This window comes from Rhinolophus ferrumequinum, chromosome 16, assembly GCF_004115265.2.
Source record: "Rhinolophus ferrumequinum isolate MPI-CBG mRhiFer1 chromosome 16, mRhiFer1_v1.p, whole genome shotgun sequence".
Classification (NCBI taxonomy): domain Eukaryota; kingdom Metazoa; phylum Chordata; class Mammalia; order Chiroptera; family Rhinolophidae; genus Rhinolophus; species Rhinolophus ferrumequinum.
The window spans coordinates 27,091,332-27,108,494 of NC_046299.1; the positions used below are offsets into that span (position 1 = coordinate 27,091,332).

Genomic DNA, 17,163 nt, shown 5'->3' on the forward strand with positions numbered 1-17,163 from the left:
CGGGGCTTTGCTCCTCAGTCACAGCCTCCAGCTACCCTTGAACCCGTCTGCGCCCAGGTACCCTTACAGGTCTGTTTCTTTTGCTCTCCCAACCCTTGCACAGGAGCCAAGCAGGTCTAAACTTACCAACCCTCCATGCTGGGAGTGCTATATGGAATCTCCTTTCAGATCCCAGCTCCTGTGTCCCTCTCCTATCCACTACTGATAACACCGATCATATTCAAAGCTGGTGCAATTAAAAAGCTCTTTCATGTCCTCTGGCTCCCGTCTACATCTCTGAGAATAAAAGCCCAAATCCTGAAAATGGCCTGCAAGGCCCCACCTGAGCTGACCCTCCACTGCCCGCCGACCTCATCGCCTCCTACTCTTTCCCTTGCCATTGCGTTCCAGTCATACTCGCCTCCCTCCTGCCAAGCACACTCCCACCCCAGGGCCTTTGCACCTGCTATTCCCTCAGTTTGGAATGCTCTTCCCCAGATAGCTGCAGACTCTCTCCCTAACTTCCTTCAGGCTTCGGTTTTCCTACCTCATAAGAAACCGCAAGCCCTCATGCCTGGCATTCACTGTTCCCCTCACCCTCATTTATTTACTTCATAGTGCTTATTAGCAACCAACTTAGATATTTAGTTGCCTATTTGTTTATTGTTTTCTTCCCTACCCTTCATCAGAATATAATTTCCATGAGGTCAGTGTAGAGTTTGTTCAGTGTCATATCCTGAGCAGCAGAAACAGCATCTGGCATGTAGCAGGTGCTGGATAAATATTTATTGAATGAGCAAGTTCCTAAACAAACCCATGACCTCATTTGGTCCTCACAACAGCCCATTTGACAGATGAAAAATACTAACACCCGAGGTCTTATCCACAGTTACACAGCAGAGAAAAGACGACGCTAGTTGTAGCGCCTCAGCCTCGGGCTCTCCTTTGCTCCACACATGGCACATTCCTCTGCTGGCCAGCGATTTTCATACCATCAGGATTTCCCCGGACCTTTAGCCCAAGAGGAAATGATATCTCAACTGGAAGAATACCCAGAGGGCTGGGAGCTGGCAGCGAAGGCCCCGGCAGCTGCAGGGAGTGTGTGAGTGGATTCTGAGTTGGCCAGAAAGGCATCGGAACGAGCAGAATGAAGGCATGCAAAAATGTCAGCGTGCGTCAGGCCACCACCAATGTCAGAGTCACGAGAGGCAAAGAGGTAGTCTGCATGTCAGGATTTGGGATGCAGGACTACAGTGGTGACCTGGGGCCAGGCCATTGGGTTCCATGTCTGGGACCCTTCCTAGCTGTGGAGCATGGGAAAGATCCTCAGGCTCTGACCAGGAGACTGTCCTGAACCCTCAGCTTCGCTTATGGGCTGGGTAACCTTGGGCTAATCAGTTTTCTCCTCTGTACAATGGGGTGACACTCCATCTACCACAGAGTGTTCTAAACCAGGGTCCAAGAGGATATGGGGAAATAGCTTGTAAGTTGCAAATTTTTAAACAAAGACAAGAAATAAGTTTGCATTGGTAAATAGATTGTCCTGTAGTTGCTTTGATGTGGATCCGTATGTATACTAGTCTCTCATAGACATAGGCTTTATCTTCAAATCTGCTTTTGGTGTCACTATCCACCCAGTTGTTGAAACCGCAAATGTAGGAGTCATTGGTGGTCCCTCTCAGTTCCTCCTATCTTACCCATCAGCCTTTCCTGTTGCTCTGCCTCCAACTATAGCCCTAATATGACAGGTCCCCAACGTCTCCATTGCACTGTCCAGCCCACCCCACTGCTGTCTCTTTTCTGGACCATCACAAGGCTTTCTGTTTTGCCTGCCAGAGGGATCTTGGTAAAACGAATAAAAACACATCTTTCTCTCCCTCTCCTGCTGCTTTAAACTCTGTGGATCTGGCCTCCCACTCAGGCCTCCTGCCCCTTGGCCACTATGGTCGGCCCCTCCACAGGGCAAGCCCATTCCTGATCCAGGTTCTTTTCCCATCCTGCCTTCTGTTGGGGGTGCACTGGCTCAGATCTCCGTGTGGCTGGCTCCTTAGGGTCTTTCAACTTTCAACCTGAATGTCACTTCCTTGGAAGGGGCCTTCTCCGACCACCTTCTAAGCAGTTGCTCCAATCGCACACTACCATATACTGAATTTGATCTTCAGAGCATTCGCTGAACTTGAAATGATCTTATTTCTTTATTCTCTTACCTACTGTTTCTTATCCAGCTACCCATTTAGAATATACACACTCGTCTGTCTCGTTAGCTCCCGGATCCCCGGTGCTGGAACTGTACTTGGCTCACAGTGGGTCTAATAATAGTTGGTGACTGACCATGTTCCTGGTGGGGACGGATATGAAGCTGGCTTGTAGATCATGGCTACTAGCAAGTGAATACATGCGTCACTGGCCTTGAATGAGGCAATGTCTGCAGAGTCTGATTTACAAAGTAAACAGAACAGTTTCTAAAAGGAGACTCACCCCAGAGAGGAAACCAGAATGCCTACTGAAGCCAAGGCAGCAGTAACTGACCATATCACGTATTTAGCAACAGTGGGGATAATATCTTCCCTCATTCCACAGCAAGGAGACTCCAGACCTGGAGTGGGGTTCTGTGCCCTTTTTGCAGTTGAGCTTTCTTATGAAGCTGACTTTGGGATTTGCCTGTTAACTGTTTATATTTGACTTCAGGTGTCTTTGAATTGACTAAGGAGAGTGATACTTTTATAATTTGTGGATTATGTGCATGGTTCTAGAGAAGCAGGTTCTTTTTTTGCCCTAGTGTCTTGAACAGGGCCCAGCATATGGTAGGTGTTCAATGAACGCTTGTTGAACAAATCTTTACTGATCTACTGGTCATCCTGTTCATCCCCCAGGTGGCCAGGTTGGCTTCCTTAGCTCCTAGCACTGGTACAAAGAAAGCTGATGCATCCTCACATTCCTTTTCTTCTTCCTTCCTTCAGGTGGACTTGAAGAGCAGTCATTCGAGAGCTGGCCGAATGCCACAGCCACGAATGCCAGCAGCGACGAAGCTGGAAAGGGTAATGTGAGGCCCTACCAGTCCTGTGCCTGCTTTTCTGTTGTTGTTAAAACTGGTAAATTTCACATACCATAAAATGTATCGTTGTAATGTGTACAATTTAGTGGTGTCACGTACACTCACAAGGTTGTGTCGCCGTCGCCATCATCTAGTTCCAGAATGTTTTCATCACCTCCGAAGGAGACCCCCGTACCCATTAAGCAGTCACTCCTCATTTCCCCCTCCCCCATACCCTTGGCTTTGGGAGCCTCTTATTATACCTTTTATCTCAGCTGAGAAGTGCTGAAGTCTGTGGGCACGAGGGAGTGTGCCCTTTTGTTGAACGGGGTGGGCTGGCTGCCAAAGAAAGGGATAGAAGGGTGGCATTTGCTCTCTCAGGGACTGTATGCTCTTCAGTTAAACTCTACAATCTGTACTTGACCTTTCCCTCTAGCACTTGGCTTGTGAGTTGAAGCCCCTGAGGGCTGAGAAGAGGGCTGATGAAGCTTGGGGAGCGAGGGGTCTGACAGAACAAGTAAGTGGGCACGGGAGGCAAGGAAGGAAAAGAAAGCTGGACTGGGGGCTAGGGGTGAGGGTGTACATTAGAGATGCCTTGGGCTGTTGGGGGAGGGGGCAAATGAGGTGTAGCTGTCTGTGAGCAAGGCCATCTATCAGCATACACCTGCCTGGAAGCCCCACCAGCTCCTGTCTGCACAGCCACACTCAGACATGCCCCTGCTCTCCCGGTTCTAAGAGATTCTAGCTTGGGGAACTATGGGGCGGCGTCGCACTGGAAGCATCTCCCTTTTGGAGAAGCTTTTCCTGTTCAGAAGCTGTGCTGGAGGAGAGAACGGCCCTGGGCTTCTGTCCGGCCTGCATTCTGTGCCAATCAGGGCTCCAGGCTGGCAATGGCGTTTCTTCTACACAAAATGAACACGGAGCGAAAGGAATAATTTTTAAATGCCAGAATCCTGTGTTTCAGGTATGCCTATGTAGGGAAGACATAGAACTCATTGGTTTCTTTATTTTATGTTTTTGCTTTAATATTATTTTATATTTCACACATATACATACATTTACATAATTTCACACAAATGCATATATACATATAATTCACATGAATATATAAGTGTGACGGTATAATCACATACATTTTTTTTAGTGTTGTCTTTTTTTTTTTCCTTTTTCCTTTAAATTGGCTACCTCCTTCACTTCATTTTTCTAAATATCACCCTGCTACCCTTTCCCAGGTAATACATGCTAATGACTTTGCACTCCTCCATATTTTTTTCTCCATGCACATATATTTACATATACATTTATGTAGAGATATACATATATACATATATAAACTCATATAAACATATATATATATATATATATATATATATATATAGAGAGAGAGAGAGAGAGAGAGAGAGAGAGAGGTAGAGGGAGAGAGAGAGCTATATAAGCTTTGTCTTTTTTTAAAAATGGGATTGTATTCAATACACATTTTTTACGTATCACGCTTTTCTCACTCACCAATATCTTAAGGGAAACTCCTCTAAGATACTTGTTACAACTTCAGTTTATTCTTTTGAATAGTTGCAAAATATTCCTGGTATGAATGGACCACAGTTTATTCAATCCTTCTTTCGTCAGTTAATATTCACTTCACGTTTTTGCCATCATCAACAATGCTGCAGTAAAATGCCTGAACATAGACCCTCACACACTTACTGTTTTTAATAGATGTTGCTAGAATGAGTTTCAAAAGGTGGAACTATTCACATTTCCATGGCAACTTACAAGTGTGACCCTCTCCCCATAGGCTTGCTAACACTAGGTAGTATTAGTATTTTTAATACTGTAAATAGTTGCTTATTATGACTTAATTTGTATTTCTCTGACTGCTGGTGAATTGAGCATCTTTTCCTACCTTTGCCAGTGATTTGGGGGTGCACTTCTGTGACTCACCTCTTCCTATCCTTTCCCCATTTTTCACTGGGTTTCTGATCCCCCTCTTATCAATTTGACCTCTTTTGGAGAGAGAGGCAGGTTCTTTAGCTCCCACTCCCCACTCCCACCAATGGACAAATGTGCATTTGTTTCTCAGTCACACAGTGTGTTTCTGGGACCCAGTGTAAGACCCCCTTTAAAAATCTGTATTTATCTGCTTTGTTTATTCAAGGGTATTTTGACTTATGTATTTTCAGGCTCTCCAGACATCTGGTAGACTCAGTGGCACTTCATTTTGGCCATAGATGACCAGCACCTACTGGTAAAAATGGAGCATAGTGTGTGGGAATGAAACCAGAGGGGCTTTCCATCACATTGCCGTGAGGTAGATGCCAGATATAATTTTCCTTTTCCAATTTAAGTGATTTATTCTTGCATGAAAACTACCCCAAACTTAGTAACTTCACACAGTGAGTGATTTGTTATCTTTCATGATTCTGTGGGTTGACTGGGCTCAGTGGCGTGATCCTTCGGCTGACGTTGCCTGGGGTCACTCACTGGACCTAGATATACACATATACATATATAAACATATATAAAACATATAAACATATATATAGCTATTTAAGCTTTGCCATTTTTAAAAAATGGGATTGTATTCAATACACGTTTTTTACGTCTCATGTTTTTCTCACTCACCAATATCTTATGGGAAATCCCTCTAAGACTCACATTCACTTTGAAGCTGAGCTGGGCTGGGAGGCCCAGAAAAGCTTTAGCCACAGCCCTGGTGCTTCAGTTGTGCCTCCATGTGGCTCCTCTCTCCACATGGACTTGCACCACTTAGTCATCTAACCTGAGATTATTTTACAGCACGGCAGCTGGCTTCCCAGAGGAAGGAAGTAGAAGCCATGAGTCTGCTTAAGGCCTGGACTCAGAACTCCGAGAATCTTACTTCTGTCACATTCTAGTAGTCACAACAAGCCAAGGGCCAGCCCAGGTTTGAGGACAAACTAATATATTCCACCCCTTAATGTGAGAAGTGGCAGGAGCTCACAGGGATGAGAGGGCTTGCTGGTGGCTGTATTTGGAGACCAGGTACCGCATTCCCTCATTGCCTCTTATCTGCTCACCAGTAATAGGCATTGCCAGGGTTTTTAATATTTACTAGTCTTTTGGGTATAAAAATGACCCAACCAAATAAACTTGGATAGTCAGACACACTTGGGATTGCATCCCAGCTCAGTGACTTAATAGCTATGACTGTGCAAAAGTTATTTTATTCCTCATATGAGGTTTGGAGAGAATTAGAAATAGTGTTTATACAAAGTGCATAGCCAGGTAGGTGTCTGTTATGTAAAAGGTGCTCCATGAATATAGCTCCTGCACTTCTTCCTTGCTGCCTCTACCTTACCTGGATAAGAATTATATTATCCAGTATTGAAAGTGCATCGTCCACCTCTGGACTGGGATCCCACAGCTGTTCAACAGCTGCACAGGAACACAATTAAGGGGGACGGGAAGGGATAAGCCTTCTGCAGCCCATTGAAATTCTGCCTCTGGTGGGGTTGTGCATGGTGCCCACTCTGCAACAAGAGGCTCTCTTGGGTTATTTTTAAGGAGGATAATGACAGCACTCCCCCACCCACCATGTCCCGCACCCCTAAAGCTGGCTAAATCCATTGTCTACAGCCCCTCAAATGACCCTGCTTTGTTTGAAGAGGCTAATGTCAAGGCCAGACCATCCTGCACTCTGTTTTACAGTAGGAGACAAGCAAGTCTTTAAGCACCCAGGGCATCCTGAGGGAGGAAGGAGACCTCAAAGACCTCAAAGATGAGGTGAGGGCAGGCTGCCCTGGCCTGTCCCCCTCCCGCCTTCCCATCCGTTTGTCCCTCCAGAACACTGGTAGGCGCCAACTTGGGTGTTTCTTGTTTTGTTTGAATCAAAGATAAGACCAGTTGTGTCAATCTCAGATTCCCCTTTGATCACAACCTGCCCCCCTTCTGCCACCCCCAGAAAAAGAGACCGCCCAAGTAGGAGAAAGGATCTGAGGGAAGCCCCCGGCCCGTGGGCTTCAGCGGCCGGTTTCTTTCCTGGCATTATGTGGCTCCCCTCAGCCCTGACGGTGGGGATTTGTGCTTCCAGCTCTGGGGGAGGGCTGGGGGGCTCAGAGAATTGCTCACTCAGCATCCTCCTGGCAGACCATTTGGTCTGAGGAGCCTCCCTCCCCTGGAGATGGGAGCTCAGCTTGCATTTCAAGGCTGATAATGGGATTAATGAAATGGAGTGTGTAACTGCTCCACAAATGAAGCTGTGACTGTTTTTGCTAGAGCCCGATTTCCAGAACCATATTCATAAAAGAGAATGGACATTTCACTTTCAGTAACAGTCCCTAAAGGCTTTTGCTGAAGCAAATAATAATGGAATCTGGTTGCGCCACAGAACAGGTATCCCACAAACTTGGATGCAAAGCACCACTCAGTGCTGAAACCCCGAGTGTCAGCGTGTCTGGGGGTAACTGCTGAGCCTAACTTCAGGCATTCTTTCTAGCCTGTCGCCAAGTGCAGACCTTGATGGTTATTACTGCAACTTGCATTGAGCCCTTACCATGGCGGGCGTTTGATTTTCATTACCTGGTTCAGTGCCCACAACACCACACCGCCATGCAGCAGGAAGGAAGGCTTAAGGCAGGATGGCCTGTCTAAAGTCACACAGGTAGCAAATGGCAGTGTTCATCCTTAGCTGAAGTCCTGGACCCCAAAGTGCTTGCTCTTAACCTTTGCACTATATCAGTGGTTCTCAAACTTACCCGTGCTTTCAAATCACCCGAGGAGCTTTAAAAACTACTGATGCCTGGACTCTACTCAAGGCCCATTGAGTCTCAATCTCAGAACAGAATTTTTTAAAAGCTCCCCAGTTGATTCAAATGTGCAGCCAGGTTTGGGAGCCACTTATGCAGAATAAGTCACCATCTCCCCTTTCAATGAGGAGCTGCTCTTTAGTCTTTCAGGATTGCCGCAGTGCGCAGCTCAGGCCAGGTGCGAATTTGCCCATCACCCACGAGGTGAGGGCGATGCAGATGGTTGGATGTCAGGGTGTTTACTTCCAGTGTGGGAGTGATCAGTTGACTAATTGAAAATTCGAAGTTCCTTGCTTGAGAAGGCTGAGTCAGGCCTGGTTCTGTTTATGACACGGCTGTGCCTTCAGCTGGAAATGGAGCATTGAATAGTTACGGCCGCTCTGCTTTTTCAGAGAAGACATGGTCCACTCCCAGAGCCAGAGAATTTAAATGGACTTTATCCCCCCAGCCGACCCCACCCCCAGAGTGTTAAATCCTTTCAGATGCCCCGGAGCTCCTCTTCAAATGCAGAACTCTTGGCCATAATAAATAATTACATCCTTCTATTTGAATTCTGATTCCAGATAGTAGTAATCCAAGAAAATCCAATAATGACAGTTGCATTAAGATCCTTCTTCCAAGCTAAGCAGAACATCTGTTTAGACATATTTTTAATCGGCAAATGCTTCCTGTGTTGAGTCCTTGGCAAATTAGATTTCTCACTGGACCGATGGGGAAGCTGTCATTCAATAACCCATCTCTGGAAATTACACCTCGGTCTCTTTCCAGGTGCACTTAAGATTGTCCCATGCTGACTCGGCTGCATACCAGCCCTAGCAGTACCATATCACATGTACATATAACACAACTTGTCTGAGAAACATGGTATGTCTTAGTGTTAGTCCCTCGAAGAGAGAAGTATTTTGGTCCATTCTCCAAAGGAGAGTTGGAGGCAGAGGAAAATGAAGAGACTTGTTGAAAACCATATGGGAATGAATAACAAACTTCCACTTGCTGCACTGCTGCCTGCGATGACTGAAGATGTGATGCTTCTCAGGGTTTAAACATTAAGGGCGTTGGGGCTGCCAACATTTTGAAGAGGTTTTTGTCACAGAATTGTTTGGACTGTTGGACTGTTTATTTTTAGAACAACTCGTCCATCCTTTCATTAATTCATTCAAAATACAAAAGCCCTGAATGCTTACCACCAACCAGGCAAAGTGCTAGGTGTGACTAGAGTGTGAACAAGCCAGCCACAGTTCCTGACTCCATGGAGCTACCAGTCTATTGGGGCAACTCCATTTGTAGTCCAGGGCTGAGATGGCAAATTAGAATATCTGTAGAGGCCAAGCAGGTAGTGTCAACGGATGACACAGGCTGGATGGGACAATGTGAAGTGGGAGAGAGATTCTGGCAACTGGGAAAACATGTGACCTGACCATGGGGAGCAGGTGCTACTTCACTCCAGTGGGTTGTTAATGACGGGAGGTGGCCCCACTGTTGCAGATCTTTCCGTTTTTAAAGAAAAACTAGAAAATCTGGATCCTTATGTGAAATCCCTTGATTTTTAAAAGTTGGCTTCTAAAGTGAGAGTTTTAAAAAAAACACAATGTGGGCCAAAAGTGTCCAGGCCAAACAAGACACATCTGTGGGTTGGGATTATCCCAAGAGCTACAAGTGTATGACTTCCGATCTAGAAATCCTAGCAGTAAAACAATTATCTTCAGGTTTAAAACTATATTACATGCCAACTTTCTGGTTCTGGCAATATGACCAGTTGAATGAGTAGGGGACCCTTATACAAACATAGAACTGCTGGGGGGAAATATATATGTATATGTATGTGTATATATATATATATTTACATATACGTTTATATTAAAATATATAGTATATTTACATACATATATTTGTATGTATGCAAATAAAACCTTCCCTTCATCCAAAATTAAAAATACAGAATTAAGCTCAAAGGAAGGAAACAGAAATTGCCATGATCAGAAAAGAATAGGGAACATGAAAACACAGAACTAAGCTTTAGATGGTGGCAAGACTGTGCAGAAGGCATTGAAACTGAGCCAGGATTTGGGTAACAGGGAGCTGATGTTTTAATACCCATGTAACAACTACATAAGTCCAGGAGATGTGGCCTTGGTCCCATGTGTGGCAGGAAGTTGAGACTGAGATCTTATATAAAATGAACACCCTCAAAGGGTTTCCTATTCATTAAAAAAAAAAAAAAAAAAAGGCTAGAGAAACTGCCTAGTGGTTGAGAGACGTAGCAAGAAATCTTGCTATCTTTCCTAGCCTGTAAGTGGGGGTGGGGTGGATATCTTCTATGAGAAACTAAATTTCAAAGCCTATTCCTCATAATGGTATAAGTTCTCAAATTACATTTCCTATATATCGGAACCCTAAACTTAGAAATTAACACAAAAATTGATCCAGGAGCCATATAATTCCAAGAACCCAAAAAATGAAAAACAGAGTCATACTCATGATTGAGGCTATATGGACTCCTATAGAAAGGAGTAACCTTCCCTAAAAATGAACTTTAAATAAAAAACATTAGAAACACAAAAAGTTAATCCATGAAGGAGAATCAGCAAAGACAATAAATTGGAGAATTAGTACCCCAAGATGTAGAAATAATAGAAAAATCTGAAGGAGATTAAATAAGTATACATAAAATGACTAAAGAGCCAGGGGAAGAATTTGACACTACCGTGGGAGAAAAATAAAACAAAACAATAATAATAAAAAAAAAAAGAACAGGCAAATTTAGAAACCACTAAATAGGGCTTCTAGAAATGATAACCATATTTATTGGAATTGGAATGGGATAAATATTATATTGAGCACAACTGAAGAGAGAATTAGTGAAGTAGAAAATAGATCTGAGAAAATCATGCAAGTTTTACTACTGAGAGAGAAGAAGACAGAAAATGCAAAAAAAAAAAAAAAGGTAAAAAGACATGGGGAATAAAATGAAGCTGCTCATGTATAATCAATAGGAATTCTAGAAAATGAGAGCACACCTATAGAGAAGCTGGGAAGGAGGGGGCACTGGTCATTATGGAATGATGGTTTTTCAAAATTAAAGGAAGATGTGAAATTTCAAAAATTGTACTGAGTCTCCTGCAGAGAATTGAAACAAATCCACATCTAGATAATTATAATGATGCTGAGGAACACCAAAGACAAAGAACAAAAGAAGGAAAATAGAACTAAAGATAAGACAGATAATGGGGGAAGGAATTACCATTAAACTAAAAGGATACCTCCCATTGGCAACAATAAAGACCAAAAGACGTTGGAATACTGTCTTTGAAGTGCTGAGGGGAAAATATCATTCAACTTAGAATTCTGTACGTTTCCAGCTATACTGTGTTGCCAGAGTGAGGGTAAAATAAATCAGCAAAGATAAAATAAAGAGTGAGTATAAAATAAACTAAGTGTTTGTTATCATCATGAAAGAATAATAAAAGATGCATTTCCAGGAGGGAGGTTTGGGATGCAAGAAGTAGCAGTGAGCAATATGAATATAAGGTAGATAAAAATCTGTATTAGAAACAAACAAATCATCAATAATAGTGACTAATTTGGGGCCTTAACAGCAAATAAACAATATTTTGGGATAAACACATAGCTCAATGAACAGAGTAGAGTTACCATATGACTCAACTATTCTACTTTTGCCATTTACTGAACTGAAAAAGCATGCCACCAAAAAGTGTGCATATTAATGTTCATAACATTATATATGACAGCCAAAAAAGTGGAAACAACCCAAATGTTTATCAACTGAGGAATGGGTAAACAAAATGTGGTATATGCCTACAATGGCATATTATTCAGCCATAAAATAGAATGAAGTACTGATGAGTGCTATAGCATGGATGAACCTTGAAAACACGTTCAGTGAAAGAAGCCAGACACAAAAGGCCACATTTTGCATGATTCCATTTATATGAAATGTCCCGAATAGGCAAATCCATGGAGATATAAAGTAGATAACTCATTGCCAAGGACGGGGGGAGGGAGGAATGGGCTGTGATTGCTAATGAATGGATACAAGATTTCTTTTGGGGATGATAAAAATGTTGTGGAATTCTATAGGATGATGGTTGCACAACTTTGTGAATGTACTAAAAAACACTAAATTGTACACTTTAAAAGGTGACATTTTGGTGTGTGAATTATATCTAAATTTTTTTGAAAAAGAAAAAAACTGAAAAGGAAACGAAAATAGAAGGAAATCATAAGGTAAATAAAATTAATGAAAAGAATCAAGAAAACCAAAAGCTTATTTTTAGGGGAAAAAGTATAAAAATACTTCAGCTGAGAATAATGAGAGATTCTAAGTAAGCAGACTGAAAAGGAAACCTTCAATTGTCTGAATGACAAATAAAATGAATGTGGATTCAATTATTTGGTTGCTGCAGGTTTAAAGCAGTTCTACCCCCACCTGTCTCTCTCTGCTATTTCCAGGAGCCATACCTGACTCAGAACCTTTCATGGAGCCATTCTTTCCCACAGTCCTTTCTTAAAGGTCCAGATGCACTGAGAGATTGGGAAGAGCTGGGAGATTTTATGAGCCTCTGCTTTTTCCAGGGTTTTATCTTACAGAGTTTCTTTTCCCAGCATCATGGACTGGTTCACTTTATTTGCTAAAGTGGTCAAATTATTTTAAAAATTTGCAACACTGATGGAATTTGGTCAAGGCAGGGAATTCACTCACTTCATTCCCTCAAATATTTGTGGCTCCGAGAAGAGCATACACCCCTAACTTGGCTCCATCCCAAAGAGTTGTGAGTTGTCAGGGCCCACTTAGTTCTGTGGGCCACAGGCTGCCCTTGGGCGCACAACAAACCAGACCTACTCCTATCATAGGCCTGGTACACTTATCACACTTACTGTTGCCCCGTCTGGAAAACTACCACCCACGGGTGCAAATCCCTGAACAGACCACATGCCCTCTTTGAAACATGTTTTTAACACTCCCTTTAATGGATTCATGGATAATACAATCTTAACCATAATGACTAGGGAGAATTAAAAGCAAAGTAAATAACAGTGTGACTCTCTTGCAGATGCCAAGGAGAATGCCATGTTTCCACAGAGCCTTGGGACCTCGAATGCCAGAGCGGAGACCTTCTCTCCCCGTGTCCGAAGAGCCACAACCTCAAGGACAGAGAGGATATGGCCTGGGGGCGTCATCCCCTATGTCATTGGAGGGAATTTCACCGGTCAGTCGCCTCAGATGAGGCCTGCTTTGGGGCTGGGCGCTTTGTCTCCCTAGGCTGACTTAGTCCTCCCAGGAAGGACTAAAGTGAGATTGAGCAGATGTGGAGGTCACAGCAGTCCTACCTGCTAATGTTTCCTCGTGCCTGTGCGGGGAAGTGCACTAAGGGGGAAACTGCAGTCTCTACTGGGGCTACATCCCCAAAAGTGGTCACCTGGTCCTGGAGGCTTTACGTAGGGGCTGACATATGACCCTGGTCTTGAAGGCTAAACAGGGTTTGCACAGTGGGTATGTCAGCAAAGCCCTCCCAGCAGAAAGAAGGCTTATGTGTTCTCGGCCTGGAGGAGCACCCTGGACTGCCCCCACCCCCACCAGAATGGGCCAGTGGACATCATCAGACCTCCTGGGTCTAATCCTGGCTATAGCACTTACCAGTTGTCTGCCCTGGGGCAAGTTACTTAACCTTTCTGTGCCTCAGTTCCCTCTTCTGTAAATGGGGATATTTTCTACTCCATAGGGTTGTTTTGAGATTTAGAGAAGTCATTTAGATAAAGCACTTAGAACGGTGCCTCGTACATAGTAATTAGTAATTATTTGCTATTGGTATTATTATCTTTAAAATATGTAAGTCATTCAGGGGTTTCCCATGGCCACTAATGAACTGCAACTCCTGACCCAGGAGCCATCCTCCAGGCAGCCCTTGCCCCTCCCACCTAGAGTTGTACCCTTCTCTCCTCTCTCCTCCTTAGTCCCACGGCGCTAGCCTCACCTGTCATCCTCCTTTTCTGAAATGTGCCCACCTCATTCCTGCCTTAGCACACTTGCACCTGTCCCTCTGTTTGCCCAGAGTGTTCTTTCCCCAGATCTTCTCTTGGCTGTCTTCTTACCGTGGGAGTCTCAGATCAAATGACATGTCCACAGAAAGGCCTTCTTTGACTCCCTGATACCCCAACCAGCTACTCTCTCCAAGCACCTTGCTTTATAGTCTTTATAACACTTATCCTTACTGTTCGCTCTTACCTGGTGTACTCTTCTGACTAAAGATTTATATTGCCTTTATCAATGGACTGATTTTGTAGAGCGAACTTTGTTTACACAGAGATCTTTGTTGTTCCATGATTAGTAGGATTGCTATCTTGGTGAGTGATTGAGCGGTAAACAATGTGAACAAAAAGTACCAAGATGTGAAAAAAGTGAACAGCTAAGTTACTCTTTCTTCTACAGGAATGTTTTCAGGGACAACGTGACACCACACCCATATCTCCTAGACTTTGAGGGGAGGCTCCCCAGTGGTTGGGTGGGTGGGTTTTTTGCAACAAGGTCACTCTAGAATTCAGACCCCAGCCCCAACCATCCTTTGTACTTCCCACACAACTATTGTCTTCTCATTGCTTCTAGCAAAATCAAAATAGTCTTTTGTTTCTCAGATTGATAGATTTTGAAAAGAATACTTATTGCATATCCATAACTATCAGCCTGGAGGTTACAACTACTTTATTCTTGCTCCCAGATAATTTACTCATTGTTTTCTCAACACATTTCTAATCAAGGAAATAATGAAGACAGGTTCAGAGAAAGTATGAAACTTACCTGTTTTCAAAGGGCTTATAGGGAATCATGCTCAAGGATACTCCAGAAAACACTGAACCCCCATGTAAAAGTAGTATGAACGTATACGAAAAAAGAATTCTCAGAGCATATAGGAACACCCTCCTCTAGGTATAAAATAAAATGAAGGTGTGGAATGAAGTGCTTCAAAAGCCTGAAATTTCCAAATTGAATAACCTGGGTAAGATTTTTTTAAAGTTTCGAAAAGTTCTTTCAATACAAAGGAGAAGTGGGGAAACCCGGGATAGTTTGAAAATCTATTTTCATCCTCTCTTCCAATTCACAAACTCCTACTCTCTAAGTTTTGGCAATTCAGGAAAGTTACATTGTATTCTTAGCAAGATAAATTTTTATTCCTAGTGCATTTCTACTCTGGGTCACCCAAACAAGCTTTTTTTTTTTTTTTTTGTGGATCATTGGAACAAGCTTTGTCTCAAGCTAGGATCTCAGGAAGTATCTAAGGAAGACATGGGCCCATGGAGGAAGTAATGAACACTTGCCTTGTCATTTCAGGAAGCCAGAGGGCCATTTTTAAGCAGGCCATGAGACACTGGGAGAAGCACACCTGTGTGACCTTCATAGAGAGGACGGATGAAGAAAGCTTTATTGTGTTCAGTTATAGAACCTGTGGGTAAGTAAAAAGCAAGGCCATCTCAATGGAATCAGAGACAGACAAAGCTGATGGCTCATGAGCCTTGAATTTTCTCTATACAGCCAAGTATTTCCAATGAGCTATAATATATAGGAGCCCCGGATTTGTTAGAAACTTCCCTTGCCCTCAGTGAACTCACAATCCAGTGATAAAGTAGGTGGGTCAAGAGGAAGATTCCAGGAAGACAAGGGGTCTGGACCTCCGGTCATGGGAGCAGTTGTAGGAATTGGGGGTGGGGTTTCATATGGAGAAGTGATTGTGAACCAATTTGGATCAGTGACCCCACTGAGAATCTGATGACGCTATGGGCTCCTTCGTGATGGATGTACATATATGCAAAATTCTGCTTGTAATTTTATGGGGTTGCAGATTTCTTCAAGAAAATATAATAAACAATAAGATAACTGGATTATGCCTAAACTTACTTGTTATGCCAAAAAATATAAGTGTGATGCACTCTGTTATTGACAGAGAAATGTTTCTATATTGGTTCCAAAACTTAAACCCAACAACATGCTGTGTACTAAAGAAAATGACCCAGGAAGGTTTAAAAGGAAAGAAGGCATATAGGCAAATGCTAACAAAAACAAAGCTGGGATCACAATTTTAGTTATAGACAAGGTCTTTTTCGTTTTGTTTTTAAAGTATTTTAAAAAAAGGTGAGACACTTCATAATGAGAAAGGGTACAAGCTACAGTGAGAATATAACTGTCATAAATCTTTATGCATCAATAGCATAGCATTAAGAAGAATCATAAAACAAGCCGCAGGGAATTCAAGGGGAAATTGACAGAAACACCAGCAACATGTTTCCCTATTTTATTTCTGTCAATGCACATAGATCACTGTCAATTTAACCAAAAAATAAGTAGAGATTTGTAGAGGATTAGAAAATATAATTAATAGAGTGGACCTGATGGGTCTATCAGATTCTATAACTTGATAACACATCTTTTTTTTTAAGTGCCTATTGAACGTTTCTAGACATTGTCCATTTATTAAGCATTAAGAACACCTCAGTGAATTCTTTTTTTTTTCACCTCAATGAATTCTGAAAGGCAGAAATAGCATCAAAATTTTTCTGATCACAAAGCACGGAAACTGGACATAATAACAAAAAATAGAATAAACATCCTTGTATAACCTGGTAAGTTAAAAGCTTCCCCTTTTTTACAACTCTTAGGTCATAAAGAAGTCTGGATTAAAATCATAAGATATCTAGATAATGAAAGGCCTACAGTTCAGAATTAAAGAGATATGGCTGAAGCTATGTCCAGAGGAAAACCCACAGCTTCAGATATTCACATCACTAATTAAGAATGACAATGAAATATTCAAAGAAGTTAGCAAAATAAACACATACATAAAAACCACCACCACAACAAAATAAACCAAATGAGAGCACAAGAAAATAGACAAGGTAACACATTATAGGACTAATAAATTGAAGAGTGAATTCCTTGAATAAACAAACAAACAAAAAACTATAAACTACTTGTTGGTCTAACCAAGACAAAAAAGGGACAGTGCAGAAATATACAAAATCAGAAATGAAAAAGGGGGAAACAGCCACAGATGCAGTAGAATCATAAAAGAATATTTTGCAAAACTCTGCGGCAAGAAATGTGGAAATTTGGATAATATGAATGACTTCAAAACAAAAATAACGAGCTAGGACAGACCAGTAACACTGAAAGAAACTGAAAAATCGAGGGAAAAAGTCTCTCCCCCAAAGCACCAACTCAGAATTTCACAGATGAATATTTTCAAATCTTCAAGAAACAGATTATTCTGTACTATTTAAGGTTTTTAGAGCATAGAAAAAGAACACTTCTTTCCGAATTACTTTTGAGGAATTATCATGGCAAAGCTACCCCAAAAT

At 42.4% G+C, this 17,163-nt stretch overlaps 1 protein-coding gene across 1 annotated transcript in view; it reads left to right on the top strand.

The window, feature by feature from the left end:
- TLL2 (tolloid like 2) overlaps positions 1 to 17,163 on the top strand; it is a 116,024-nt gene that overhangs the window by 47,866 nt on the left and 50,995 nt on the right. Inside the window, exons 3-5 of the mRNA XM_033129759.1 lie at positions 2,940 to 3,017; positions 12,870 to 13,025; positions 15,143 to 15,260. Of these exons, the coding sequence (XP_032985650.1) occupies positions 2,940 to 3,017; positions 12,870 to 13,025; positions 15,143 to 15,260 (352 nt within the window). The remainder of the gene's footprint in view (positions 1 to 2,939; positions 3,018 to 12,869; positions 13,026 to 15,142; positions 15,261 to 17,163) is intronic.